This window comes from Hippichthys cyanospilos, chromosome 19 (assembly GCF_059441005.1).
Source record: "Hippichthys cyanospilos isolate Australia breed blue-spotted pipefish chromosome 19, RoL_Hcya_1.0, whole genome shotgun sequence".
Taxonomy (NCBI): Eukaryota; Metazoa; Chordata; class Actinopteri; order Syngnathiformes; family Syngnathidae; genus Hippichthys; species Hippichthys cyanospilos.
In genome coordinates, this window is record NC_142387.1 from 16555259 (window position 1) to 16568379 (window position 13121).

General features: G+C 59.2%; 2 protein-coding genes across 10 annotated transcripts; one reads left to right on the forward strand and one right to left on the reverse strand.

Annotated features, from left to right (window-relative positions):
* Positions 1–122: 122 nt before the first annotated feature.
* LOC148408193 (progressive ankylosis protein homolog) lies at positions 123–7146 on the reverse strand. 3 transcript variants are annotated; one of them, XM_088441926.1, is made up of 12 exons: positions 6744–7145; positions 5980–6196; positions 5754–5872; positions 4733–4816; positions 4491–4661; positions 4284–4418; positions 3172–3264; positions 3015–3107; positions 1760–1889; positions 1464–1587; positions 1287–1386; positions 123–667 (listed from the first exon to the last, which is right to left on the reverse strand). In XM_088441926.1, the coding sequence occupies exons 1-12, from the start codon at positions 6837–6839 to the stop codon at positions 536–538; spliced, it is 1494 nt and encodes a 497-aa protein (XP_088298052.1). In that variant the 5' UTR covers positions 6840–7145; the 3' UTR covers positions 123–535. The 3 variants fall into 3 exon arrangements, with proteins under 3 accessions (XP_088298052.1, XP_088298051.1, XP_088298053.1); XM_088441925.1 differs by having other exon boundaries at positions 4284–4661; positions 6744–7146; XM_088441927.1 differs by lacking the exons at positions 123–667; positions 1287–1386 and having other exon boundaries at positions 1460–1587; positions 6744–7146.
* Positions 7147–8894: 1748 nt separating this feature from the next.
* Positions 8895–12630, forward strand: LOC148408194 (elongation factor 1-alpha-like). Of its 7 annotated transcripts, XM_088401685.1 has the most exons (7): positions 8899–10841; positions 10935–11114; positions 11181–11477; positions 11548–11698; positions 11762–12018; positions 12091–12325; positions 12398–12630. In XM_088401685.1, the coding sequence occupies exons 1-7, from the start codon at positions 10341–10343 to the stop codon at positions 12493–12495; spliced, it is 1719 nt and encodes a 572-aa protein (XP_088257811.1). In that variant the 5' UTR covers positions 8899–10340; the 3' UTR covers positions 12496–12630. The 7 variants fall into 7 exon arrangements, with proteins under 7 accessions (XP_088257805.1, XP_088257806.1, XP_088257807.1 ...); XM_088401683.1 differs by having other exon boundaries at positions 8897–10841; positions 10935–11477; XM_088401684.1 differs by having other exon boundaries at positions 8898–10841; positions 11548–12018.
* Positions 12631–13121: the final 491 nt, after the last annotated feature.

Here is a 13121-nt window from a genome sequence, read left to right on the forward strand (position 1 = left end):
TGCCTCCCTCCCCCTTTTGTGTCTTTCCTCTGCCCCTCCCGCATTTATGTTCCTCGTCTTTGCGTTCCGAGCGCCGCTTTGTCGGCGACGGGCGGAACCGCGTTTTTTGGGCGCCGGAAGACTTTGCAATAAAGCCTTTTATTTTCCAAAAGTGAACGTCTATACACTATATACAGCACATGAAGAAGACGATTGGCCAAAAGCAGGCAGGTCAGACCGCGTGCTTGCGTGATGCCGGTGAGGAGGAGGAGGGATTCCCGACCCCTCGCCTCCGTCCTATTATAGGAAAAGCCGCACCGCTTTTCATGTCAAACACGATGGCGCGAGGCGGCAAAAAGTCCCGGCGCGCGTCCGATATCGCGGCGCGTGCCCGTTTCCTCCTGGAGCGGGAAGCCGCGACGCTATGTACACTCGCCGCGGCTTGAGTTCACACTGTGCGTCGTCGCGGAGATGGGAAGGGCCGCTTCCGCCCTCCTCCCTCTTCTTCCCGCGGGAAGGAACGACACAAAGAAAAGTCGAGGAAAAGCCGGCCGGCTCACTCCCGCCTCCGCCCGTCCTGGTCCGCGTCGCCGCCCTCTTCCGCGCCGTCCGTCGGCGAGCGCACCTCGCTCATGGGGGCCGAGTCCTCGCCCTCCACCACCAGCTCGTTGGACAGCTCGCTGTGAGGCTGGCCGCGATGCGGGAGCAGGACCAAAAAAAACGCCACTTATTCCAAATGAAAATGATTCAGCAAATTCGAAAAAATCTGCTCCCCCTAAAATGTCAGCGCAAACTATTTCAACGCCGGTGTCCAAACTACGGCCCGGGGGCCGTTTGCGGCCAGCCGCCCGCGTTTTTGAGGCTGAACTTAAAAGTACATTTTAGCGTTCAATTTAAAAGAGTAACGCAAAGGTTTGACGGTGTTAGAAATTGGGGAAATTTGCCCCATCGCGCATACTTAAAGCCTTGATGTTGTGTTACATCTTTTTTCACAAAGTTTATACCAAGGGCCGCGTAACTCTTTCGGAAAAGCTTTTTGAAAGCGGGAGCTAGTCTTTTGGTACCGGGTGATAGGAAGGGCCACGCCCGTCACGGTAATGATTTCTCACGGCGGTAGGAAATATGTCACGTAAATGTCGTTTTATGTATAATTGTTTGTTCTTTGGCTTGGCCCGCGATAGACGAGCGCCAGTCGAGCGCATCGGCCGGCCTCCGTAAAGAACGCGCTTGACGGGGAACGCTCCGTTCAAAGGGGTCCCCGGGCCGCGGCTCGGCAAAATAGCGGCGGGGCGGGCGCCGGCGCTCACCTGCCGTCGGTAAACGTAGCAGGCCGCGATGGCGACCATGGTGGACTCGCCGATGAAGCCGGCCAGGAGGGAGCCCACCCCCAGCGTGGCCCCGTGAACCCTGCGGCACGCCCGCGACGGCCGTCAGCGGGGCCGGGCCGGGCCGGGCCGGGGCGGCGCCGGGCGGAGCGCACCTACCCCATGTAAGGCAGCGCCACCAGGCTGGTGATGAGGACGATGATGCGCAGCACCGAGCTGGGGGCCAGCACGAACGTCTTCTTCAGCGTCATCAGCCAGCCCGTCAGGTGGGCCCGAACCGTCACTGCGCCGGCGCCACAGTATCCGTTGAAAAAGTTCACGCTCGCGCCGCACGCTCGCGCCGCCTCGCCCGTTCTTTTCACTCGCGCTTCGCTGATCTGTTTCAGCGCTTTTAAATGCGGTCCAACACTTTTCGCGAAAGGCGGGCGCCTTGACTTTTTGCACGCGCCGCTCACCCGGAAGCGGGAAGAAGGAGAAAATCCGAAGGGGCACCACACAGAGCATGGCGAAAGGGTAGTCCACGCCGATGACGTCCACCAGGATCTTCTCGGAGACGTGAGGGCTCCAAAAGACCACGAAGCAAAGCTGCGAAAAGAGGTGCGTTACCCTCCCCGTCCACTAGATGGCAGGTGTTCCCGGCCGACAAACGAAGGCGAAAACCATGAGGTCATGTGTGACGCCGCTTGTTTTGGGCCGGCGGGCGGCAGGGACTCGCGCGGGTGCTTTTTTCCGGCCTTTCGTTTCCTAGAGGACGTTTCGCGTCAACGAGTTGTGGCACGAACACACGCATACCTCGTGGCGGGGGCGGGGGGGGGGCAGCTTTTCTCACCGCTGCGCTCGCGTAAACATGAGCTTTAAAAAGGAAAAAAAAAAGGTGATGGAGCCGGAGGGCGCGCTTGTTTTCCGCACCCTGCCAGCAGCTTTTGGAATGTGTCAAGTCAGACGTTTTGGACCTTCTTAGCCAATTGCACTCTTTTGTGCCTGCGCTGCCTTCTTTCTTTCTTTCCTTTTTTTTTTTGAAATGCGTAACCCGACCCCTCGGGCCACGTGAGCGCCCGTGTACTGTACACGCGTCACATGACAAGCGTTGACCTTGTTTGCTCGGCTCGGGTCAGAGCCGCTTTTGGCGCCGTGCGTCCTCATGAAAATAATCACAAAGAGTCTTTTGAAAAGTCAAAGCGCGTCTCGCGCTTATGAAACAACCGTAAGCAAAAACGAATGAGTTTGGGATCAGAAGATGCTTCTTTTTTTCTCAGGCTTTGAGCCCAGTCAAGCACGCTCCTGTGGTGTCGGTGCCTCATTCTAACGATCCGGACGTCGCCGCCGCTCTCATTTCTAAAGGGGCGGGTATGTTCAATGTGTTTTGAAGCCAAGATGATGCTGGAGGCAGGCAGTTTGGACAAAAACTTTTTCCACTTATACCCGGCATCTTTCCGCATAAATATCTGCTGTTACAACTCGCAGTTGGGCGCGGGCCTACGCCTGACAAAACGTCATCCGGTGCCATTTGAAGTCCGAAACGGTGGCGCATTGAAAGGTCAGCTCGGTTTGAAAAGCATTTCTTTTCCAAATGGCTTGTCTTGGTTCCCGCTTCTCAAAAGGGGCGCGGGCGCAGCCCGGAAGGCGTTCCACCGCTCGGATCGGGATGGCCCCGAGGGGTCGGAGGCCGAGCCAAGCGTCGCGATTTACCGGCGCAAGAAAGAATCTTACCGTGAGCGAGAGGGCCAGGCAGCAGAAGGTAAACTTTTTGATATGCGACTTGGTGACGGGCGTGCCGGCGATCAGCCTGTTGCTGGGGTTGTTCTGGGGAGGGAGGGGGGTCGTTGGCGCGAAGCGTCTTTGCCGGCGCCGCGCGCGCGCGCAGTACCTTGTCGAAGGCGGGATACACGGCTCGCAGTTCGGTCAACCAGCCGTAGGGCATGTGACCCACCGGGTACGTGGCCGTCAGCACCGCCACCGCCTGGGAGGACAAAAGCGCCTCGGGACGCTCCGGCTCAGTCCTTCTAACTAACGACCGCTATTTGATTCGAGGCCTTTTTGCTAGCGGTACGCCCGGTGGGTGGAATTTCCCGGAGGCGGGCCGTCGTGTTCGTTTATGTCCGCGCGCGCGGCGCCGCCGTTTGTGTTCAGACATCCGATGCCTCTAAAATCCCGACCGTCAGAGGGTTTGCCCGAAAAAGGACAGATTCCATCGATTCTCATTTACCGCCGTTCGGAATGGATTCCTAATGTCCCAACGCGCATATTGCGAAATCAAGGTTCCCTTTTGGCTACGAAATGCGGAGCCGGCTCCAAAGAGCAGCACACTCGGCGTTCATTTATGTGTCCGACGCTTCCAAAAAGTGTTCGGGCTGAGCGCACGGTGGCATTCTGCGGCCGCGAAGCTCCAAGGCCAATTTCCCGTAGCGCGGCCTCCGTCGATTGTCTTTCCATGAGACGGCGGGGGGGCGAGCGTGGCCGAGGCCGTTACGGCGACGGGAATCCTTTCCGGCCCGTTCCGGCAAAACGGCTTTGTGGCCGCGCGCTGGCCAGAAAACTCCGGAGGGACTTTGTTGGCGTCAGCGCCCGCCGCCGTCGCCATCAAGCGCCAGCCGTCCAGTCGGCGCGCACCCGGAATCCACAAAAGCTTTTGTCTTGTTTTCGACCGAGGGAGCAAAATAGCCCAAAGGCAACCGTATGAATAACACGATTTTGGCCGTCGATACTTTAAACTGCGCCATTACCTTTCGGGATCTTCCCACGGGCTTTTTGGGAACGGCTCGGGTACCCACATAACCGGGCGACTTGATACTTCAAAACAAAGAGGCCTTCTACGTAACGATGCGTCCCGGGGATCGAAATGTGGCCTGGGGCTCTTCGGACGGGCCTCCGCACCGAGAGCCGGCGCCCGCGGCGGCCCCTCCCCGATCGATCGCTTTCGCCCAGGGCGACGAGGCGATCGCGGTTACGACGGTCCGGGCAGAGAAAGGCGGAGCGCACCTCGGTGGCCTCGGCGGTCCCCCTGAGGTCCCGGGACACGAAGAGGTTGACGATGGGCCGGCTGATGCGCTGCGTGGCCAGGATGAGCGCCAGCGGCCACCAGAAGCTCAGCATCTTCCCCACGGTGGCGTCGCCCTGCCGGGGCGAGCGGGAAGAGAGAAAGGCGGGCGTCCGACCCCCGGGGGGGGCTCGCCCCGACCGACTCACCCCGACGTCGGCGCCGCTGGAGTCGGGGATGCTGTCGTGGATGTTGCAGTAGTAGCCCAGGCCCACGATGCCGAAGCGGACCAGGGCGCCCATGTAGAGCGAGAGGATGGGGATGAGGAGCGGCTCCGCGCACTCCAGGTTGCTGTGCAGCAGGATGGCCACGAAGACGATCTGAAGGCAAAGGCCAGGGAGGGTCTGACGCCGCCGGCCTTCCCGGCGGGGGGCCCCGGCCGGCTCCGTACCTGCGCCGCCACGTCCGAGATGGAGGCGGAGCCCACGATCACGCTGTACTTGTGCTTGAGGAGGATCCCGGCGTGGATCCACGCCTGCGAAAAGTAGGGTCAGCCCAACGTTCCCGCGCCCCGCCGCCGTCTTTACGCCGCCGTCTTTACGCCGCCTTCTTTACGCCGCCTTCCTTACGCCGCCTTCCTTACGCCGCCTTCTTTACGCCGCCTTCCTTACGCCGCCTTCCTTACGCCGCCTTTACGCCGCCTTTGCCTCTGTGCGATCCGCCCGCACTAGGTAGAAGTTCCCGGACGTTTCCGTCAACGGGTCGATCGAGCTCAAGCTGCAAATGGACTTAATCTCTCTGGGACGGTAACACGCATGCAAACGGGCTCATTGCCTGGACAAACTGCAGGGGGGTTCCGAGATGTATTTTTCGGGGTCGTGGCGGGAGAGCTCCGCGCATCTTTTGATAACTTCGCCCGAGATTCGTTTCGTTTGGTTCTTTGTACGCAAAGTTCATCGCGAGTACAGCCAAACGTAAAGAACTAAAACACAGCGTGAGCAGAAAAACAATCACAAAACACAGCCGTTCGCAACCGCGATTCTCCCGATCCCGTTCCTCCGGGTAACGAGCCCGTTTGCGCGCGTGTGGCTCCGGCGGCGAGGTAAAGTCGTTTGGCGGCTCGACCCTCAGTTACATAACAAAGTTTGCCACTCGCGGGCGATCGGGGACGCGAGCTGAAATCCCTTCCTGACGATCGGCTCCCCGGCGGACTTTAAAGGTCGTGGAAAGCCAAAGGCCGGGCGTGCCAAAGGGAAGGTCTCATCATTGGCGCGCAAGCATTTAACTGCGGAAAGTTGGAAGCGTGGCGATTGGGGCCCTTTCCATATCGACGGCGCCAACCAACGGCGACGGCTTAAACCGAAGCTACTGCCGATACCCGGATTTGGTAGCGGCCCGCCCTAAAAACTAGTAGGCCCTATTGTGCGAGGCGTCGGACGCCGCCGTTGAAACAGGGAGGAAAGGCCGCTCACCATGGCGTCCAGGAGAGGGAAAGCGGCCAGGTAGAGGAAGGCCTTTCGGGTTTTGCGGCCCACGGACTCGTCCACGTGGTGGAGCTTGTTAATGATGTAGTAGCCCAGGTCGGTGTAGGCTGCGCGGGCGGGGGAAGAACACAGGAGAGTGGAGTGGCGCGGCGTGGCGTGGCCTGGCTCGCCACGGCGGGGCGGCCCGGCCGGCGCGCGTCTTTGAGCTAGGCACCTATCAGGGCGTGCAGCGCGAAGGCGATGACGCCGGCGGCCGCCATGCAGAGGACGGCGGTGCGGCGGTCGCGCTTGCTGTTGACGAAGACCAGGCCCACGTTCTTGAAGTCGCTCATGGGGCCGGTGAAGAACTTCATGAGGGAGTAGGCCAGCCCGTAGCTGGCCAGCATCTCCACCGCGTCCTCCTTGACCGTGGCGATGCCCCTGTTGAGCGCCTGCCAAGCCACGGCAAAATTGCGATCGCTTGCTTTGGAAGCGCGTTCGCCGAGCTGGCGACGGAGAGCGATGAGGAAGTGGCGGCTTGGCTCCCCTCCCCGTTGCCCTTTTTTTTTCTTTTTTTGCACAGGGCCTGGCTGTGCTATTTATAAGGCGGGAGGCAAAAACAGAGCCATTACATAAGCTTAATCCCTCCCCAGCTTCCTCGCTCCCTGCAAGCTCTCGAGTGGCTTTTTAAGTGGGGAGGGGGGGCAGGTGAGGAAATGCCCTCTCCTCCCCCACGTCCCCCCTGACAGCAGCATCTCGTCCCGTCCCCTCCGCCTACATACACTGCGCGCGTGTAGAGATTGTAGCCCCCGCCGGGCCGGCAGGCAGCCTCTCTTTTTTTTTTTTTTTTGCGGCGAGGCTAGCATGAGGCGCGTCGCCTGCCATTTTGCAGCGTCAAATAGCGTCGATAATATTATACTAGCGGCCGATGCTAGCAAGCCGCCGATGGGGGTGGGGGGGGGGGGGGGGGTGGGGGGGCGGCGCGCGCCTCGTCGTTACCTGCTCGCCGAGGTCGATGGCAACATTGGTGATGGCCAGAGGCACCAGGAAGCGAAGGAGCGGCCAGTAAGGGCTGAGGGACGGGAACTCCACCATAGTGCAAGCCGGCCCGGCGGCGCTGCGACGGGCATCTGCCTCGCTGTCGGCCTTGGGCGAGCTCTGCCGCGGTCGCGGGGAGGGCGGGGAGGGGAGGTCGGGGGCTGGGTGGCTGGGTGGGCCGGCGAAGCCGCTAGAAGGCGGGCGAAGCACCCGGCGGAGCCCACGAGGCGCACCGGCGGCGGCGGCGGCGTCACAGCGGCGTCACAGCGGCGCGTCGCTCGGACCGAGCGGAGGAGGCGAAGGTCGGCCGACGGCTCTGGGCGCGCGCATCTTCCTCCTCGCGAATCATCACCCGGGCGGGCGGGGCGGGGAGGAACGGAGGGAGGGAGGGAGGGAGGGAGGGAGGGGGAGTGACATCCACTGGAGGACCTTCAGCCCACTTGCGCAAACGCGCACGCCCATTCAGAGCCGTTGCGGCATGCCTTTCCCTTCCTTCCTTTCCCTTCCCTTCCCTTCCCTTCCTTTCTCTTCCTTTTCTGCTGGGTGAGCGCTTAGCATGGAGAGCCTCGTCAGGGGGAAAAAAAAATCAAAATACGGTGATCCCTCGCTACTTCGCGCCTCGCCTATCGCGCCCCCAGCGCATCACGGATTTTTTTTTTCATTCAAAAAAAAAAAAGCCGTGTTTCCTGCATGCCAGACATACGAGCTAACTATAAATACGCTTGCCGCGGACACTCCTCAGACGGCCGACTGCGCACGCCGAGAGCAAAAACACCCAGACGGCAACGGAGAAATGCACAGCTTCGGATTGGGATATCAAGCTACGAGGCTTCACTTTCGTTCGGGTGCCGCTAACTTGACCCCCGGCTGCCGGAAAGGAGTGACCGAGAGTCAAGAAGTCAATGAGTTTACTGCAGCCAGCGGCGCTCGCCGAGTCCAAAAAGCAGGTTTCGGCGCCAAAGGGTCCCCGTTACGTAAGCCGCGACCTCGACTCGCGTCCCGCTAGCCAACGGACCGGCGGGCGCCGCCCGGGGCAAGCGGCCGATGAGGTCCTCGGCTGAAGCGGGCCACGAAAGCGGCTGCGCGCTGTACGTTCTTGATGCTTTCCACATGTGGAGCTGCACGTGTGTCTCGACGGTCGGCTATGCGTTGAAAAAAAAAAAACAACAACCTTCGTCTGGGGGAAAAAAACTGCGAGAAAAAAAAAAAAACAAGCCAAAGAGCCGGTGTTGTTTTTGCCCGAAAAATGAAAAGAATGAAAGGTGGAAAGGCACCTTTGGTCAAATAGAAACCATTTGGACCACAGGTCAACGTTGAATTAACCTCGTTTGCTATGTAAGAATATACACACACACACACACACACACACTGTTAAAAACCAAAACTGCTCCCCCCAAAAAATCTGTGAAACAGCAAAGCCGCGAAAAGTGAATCGCATTATAACGAGGGACGACTGCAGTACTCGTTCCGTCAAATATTAAAAAGTGCTTACTATTTTTTGTTTGTCCTAGAGAATTTGTTTCTTGGTGTTGACATAAATCGTGAAATTCAACTTGCCTGAAAAAAACAAGAATTTCCTCGACAAAGTAAGTGTTTGTCCCTCCTTTTTTGTGTTTTAAAGGGACAACCTTATCTGAAAGCAAATTGTCCGATTGTGCTTATTTTTTCAAATCATATTTAGTTTTTCTTGTCTCGCTCTCTCTCCCTCTGTATGAAAAACGCACTTACTGTCCAAAGTCGACACCAACGTTTAGTTCGCTACTGGATTCCCTCGGTTGTTTGTGTTTCGATGACGCGTGAAGGCTCCGTCTCAAAGTGGCTCGCGAATGCGAACGGCAGCGCTGGCAAAGGGCGGCCTCTAGTGGCGGAGTCGTGTATGGCGCAAGGTGCCTTTCCGGCTTTCATTCTTTTCATTTTTCGTTTTTTTACATTTAAGAAAAAAATAATTGAGAAAAAGACGTTTGTTTGAAAGCGTGACGAGGAATTTCTGGAAAACTAATTTTAGTCTCTCTATATATGTATATATAAAAAAAAAACATAAACAAAATGTGTTTGCCCCCTTGAAAAATAACAAGTTTTTTTTTTTTTTTTTTTTTTTAATGGGGAGGGGGACCGCCTTTCTTTTGGCTTAAAAAAGCCGAATGTAGAAAGCGGTTTTCTTTTTTAGTATTAAAGCCAATTCGAAAACTAAGCCAATGACTTGGGCGGGGCAACCGGAAAGAACGTCGATCCTTTCGCGTGCCACTAGAGGACGCCGCAAGTACACGCGCCACAGTGAATATCCCTTGCCGTGCCACCCGCCTTGAGGGGAGGAGCTAAAGTCCGCCTAGCAACATGGCGTTTTCGTTTGACGAAAACAACAATAAGCTTTGTCGGGAGGGAACATCCGCTTGATCGAGTTGGATGGAGGCGAGGAAGACAAGATGGAGGCAAGGCGCTTCCAAGTTCGCTTCGGCGCTTTCTCTCACTCTATTCCCATGTTTTTCCATCATTTTTGGGGGGCGGCGCCCCTCCCAGGAAAGAGTAAACATGTCATCACCCCCCACACTAAAAATGAAAGACTCTTTGAACATAGCTTTTCAACGTTGCCAAAAGAAAAAGGCGACTTGACTTTTATCACAAGTCAGTCTGAAATTGAAAAGGGTGCATCCGCGGGCCTGAAATGTTTGTTATTTCAACATTTTTGACTAGCTGAACCGCGTGATGATGATGGGAGGCAACGGCGTCGAATGAAAGTACCCCCACCACGCCTACTGAGGCGTTTTCCCTTGAAGAAGAAAAGCCTCGCCAAAGCCCGGAGTGGGCCCCCGCGGCTTCGCTCCGAGCCGCTGACCTGACGCTCGGGAAAGGCCAGCGCGGTCCCGGGCGCGCGGCGGGGCGGGGCGCCTACCACTTCGGCCGAGTGCGGGGCTACGCCGTTTCCTCAGGGCGGGCCCATATAATATTATTGAAGCTTCAAACGACAATGTCTCTTTCAACTTTTTTTCACCCGAAAAGTACGCAGACTGTCCTTGGCCTGGATGGTCTACAGCCCCGCCTACAGACTGGCATTGTTTTTAATATGACAGTCTGTAATAAGGCTTTTTTTTCCCCAAAAAACGACAGTCTTTAGTGTTAGGGACAGACTATAGTAAGGCTTTTTTTCCGAAGAAAAAACCAAACGAGTCTATAGTGAGGCTTTTTTTTCGCAAAAAACGACAGTCTATAGTGATTTTTTTCCGCAAAAACACCCGACAGCCTACAGTAAGGCTTTTTTTCGTTTGGATTTGCTTGGCGCCGAGTCCCGGAAGTGGAAGAAGCTCGCTTCCGCCGTACGCGTCCGAGTGTAGAATGCGCTTCGGCCGCGGGGGGGCGCCCTTTACAGCCGCTCCAGCAAACTCACCGAGCGCCTTCTTCTTTTGGCCGGCTGCGTGTAAAATATCGCAGTAAGACAAGACCAAGCGGCCTACAATATATGCATGCGGCGTTTGTATTTTTCAACTACTTCGGGCGCTTTAAAGGAAATGTACTCGATGGAGACAGGCGAAGGCCAGTAGGCTGTAGTTTTTTTTTTTCCAAATGTCAACAAATGCCCAAGTCAAAAGGAACCACGTACGTGCACACGAGCGAGACAGTCAAAACACACAATTTAACGGTGGACTACGATCCCCTCGAGCGGCACCGTGTCCGATTCTCGCAAATTTGTCGTGTTACGTCAAAGAAAAAGAAAGCATTGACAACAAAGGAGCGAGCCCGCCGGCGCCGGGCATCCGGATCATCGACGAAAGCGAGACGCACGAAAAGCAGGCGGGATGGGGGCTCTCAATTAGTTGCGAGGCAGGTGAGCCCAATGAGGGGCGGGGCGGGGCGGGGCGGGGCGGGGCGGGGCCGGGCCCTCCTATAAGACGCTCGCTCCGGAGCCCGTCCGGAGCGAACATGGCCAAGGAGAAGCCTCACGTCAACCTGGTGGTCATCGGCCACGTGGACAGCGGCAAGTCGACCACGGCGGGCCACCTGCTCTACAAGTGCGGCGGCGTGGACCGGAGGAAGCTGGACAAGTTCGAGAAAGCCGCGGCGCAGGTATGCCGCCGATACGGATGCGTGGATGCGTGGCCCGGCCGCTAACGCCTCGCCTCGCCCCGCCCCGCCCCCATCGCTTTTGCGACGACGAAGGCGGGCAGGAGCTCGTTCAAGTTCGCCTGGGTGCTGGACAAGCTGAAGGCGGAGCGCGAGCGCGGCATCACCATCGACGTCTCGCTGCTCGAGCTGGACACGCGCCGCCTGAGCGTCACCGTCATCGACGCGCCGGGACACCGCGACTTCATCAAGAACATGATCACGGGAACCTCGCAGGTGGGCCCGAGCCGAGCCCGGCCCGGCCCGGCCCACCCGAGCGCACTCACCTCCGTAAACGCGCAGGCGGACGCGGCGCTGCTGGTGGTGTCCGCGGCCAAGGGCGAGTTCGAGGCGGGCGTGTCGCGCAGCGGGCAGACGCGCGAGCACGCCCTGCTGGCCTACACGCTGGGCGTCAAGCACGTGCTGGTGTGCGTCAACAAGATGGACGCCACAGAGCCGCCCTACTGCCAGCGGCGCTTCGCCGAGGTGGCGCGCTCCGTCGGCGGCTTCCTCCGCAAGATCGGCTACGACCCGGCCGCCGTGCCCTTCGTGCCCGTCTCCGGGTGGACGGGCGAGAACATCGCCGCCCCCGCGCCCAAGGTGGCGCGCCGTTCGGCCGCCCCCCCCCCCCCATCTCGGCCCCCTCCCCACCTCCCGCTCTCCCCATCAGATGGCTTGGTTCCGAGGCTGGAAAGCGCGGCGCCGGGACGGCGGCGAGAGCGGGGTCACCCTGCTGGAGGCGCTCGACTCCATCCGGGCGCCGGCCCGCACCCTCGACAAACCCCTGCGCCTCCCCTTGCAGGACGTCTACAAGATAGGAGGCGAGTCGGCCCGCCGGCGCCCGCCCTCGCGGCCGCTGGCGAGACGCTGCGCCCGTTTGGCAGGCGTGGGGACGGTCCCGGTGGGCAAGATCGAGACGGGCGTCCTGAAGCCGGGCATGACGCTGAGCTTCTCGCCGGCCAAGGTGACGGCCGAGGTCAAGTCCATCGAGATGCACCACCGGGGGCTGGAGGCGGCGCTGCCGGGCCACAACGTGGGCTTCAACGTCAAGAACGTGTCGGTGAAGAACCTGCGCCGCGGAGACGTGGCCGGCGACGCCCGCCACGACCCGCCCTCCGACGTCAGCAGCTTCGAGGCGCAGGTGGGCGCGCCGGCCCTCTTTCCCGCAGGCCTTCCTTCCCGCCGGCCCCCTGAGCGGGTGCCCGCCTTGCAGGTGATCATCCTGAACCACCCGGGCCGGATCAAGGCGGGCTACTCGCCGGTGCTGGACTGCCACACGGCGCACGTGACCTGCCGCTTCGCCGAGCTCAAGGAGAGGCTGGACCGGCGCACGGGCGGCAAGCTGGAGGAGCGGCCCCGGCTGCTGGTGTCGGGCGACGCCGCCACCGTCCGGCTGGTGCCGGTCAAGCCCATGTGCGTGGAGAGCTTCTTTGCCTACCCGCCGCTAGGTACGCCCGCCGTTCCCGGGCCCGCCGCCGACCTTTTGACCTCGGCGTGACTCCGCGCCCTCCTCCGGCCAGGCCGCTTTGCCGCCAGGGACCTGAAGCAAACGGTGGCGGTGGGCGTCATCAAGTCGGTGGAGAAGGAGAGGGGCGCCAAGGCCAAAGGGGCCAAATGAGTCGGCGCTCGTCGGGCTTCTTCCGCTCGACGTTTTCCGTTGCCTTTTTTCCTACTTTGGTTGTTCTCGCCTTACGTCGCAGAAAAGCGTGAAAATTTGGGTTCCGGGTTTCAAATAAAAGCTGAGTTGTCGTCAGTCCGCTTTGTATTTATTCGGGCGCCGACTCGTCCGGTTTGCCGGTTTGCGTTTGGCCTTGCCAAATGGCTTCTGGGTAATAGGCTGCGCCGCAGGTGTCGAAACGCAATCTTGCCTTTTTCTAAGCTTCTCAAATGCGCGGTTTAAATTAAAAAAATTTCAAGCTCCCGCAGAGCTTAAGGACTGCGTCGTTCCAACGGGGTGTGCAGGAGGGAAAACCAGAAAAGGCGCAGGGGCCTGAAGTTCAGCACGCGACCCGGCCCGGACCGACGTTTCCAGTCTCGTCCATTCCGGTCCATTTGCCTCGTCGCGTCCTCCGGTCCCGGGCGGTGGCTGCCCTCTCAAAAAAATGGCCCGGCCGGTCCGTCTTTGATCCGTTTATTCGTCCCCCGCTCTAAAACCCGATGGAGAGGCTCACGAGCTTTGCAGATGCCCGATTAGTTAGCGGCACGGTTGAGAGGGGGCGGATCTCGGGCCGCGCGCGGCCAAGC

Bases quoted from the DNA above. Each gene is read 5' to 3' on its own strand.
- LOC148408193 (XM_088441925.1), bottom strand. From the start codon at position 6,839: ATGGTGGAGTTCCCGTCCCTCAGCCCTTACTGGCCGCTCCTTCGCTTC. The intron at 5,873-5,979 runs GTGCCTAGCTCA...CCGCCCGCGCAG, and splicing joins CGCGCTGCACGCCCTGATAG to CCTACACCGACCTGGGCTAC. The intron at 1,387-1,463 runs GTAGGTGCGCTC...GGCGTGCCGCAG, and splicing joins GTGGCGCTGCCTTACATGGG to GGTTCACGGGGCCACGCTGG.
- LOC148408194 (XM_088401679.1), top strand. From the start codon at position 10,341: ATGTCAACAAATGCCCAAGTCAAAAGGAACCACGTACGTGCACACGAG. The intron at 12,019-12,090 runs GTGGGCGCGCCG...CCCGCCTTGCAG, and splicing joins TCAGCAGCTTCGAGGCGCAG to GTGATCATCCTGAACCACCC. The intron at 12,326-12,397 runs GTACGCCCGCCG...TCCTCCGGCCAG, and splicing joins CTTTGCCTACCCGCCGCTAG to GCCGCTTTGCCGCCAGGGAC.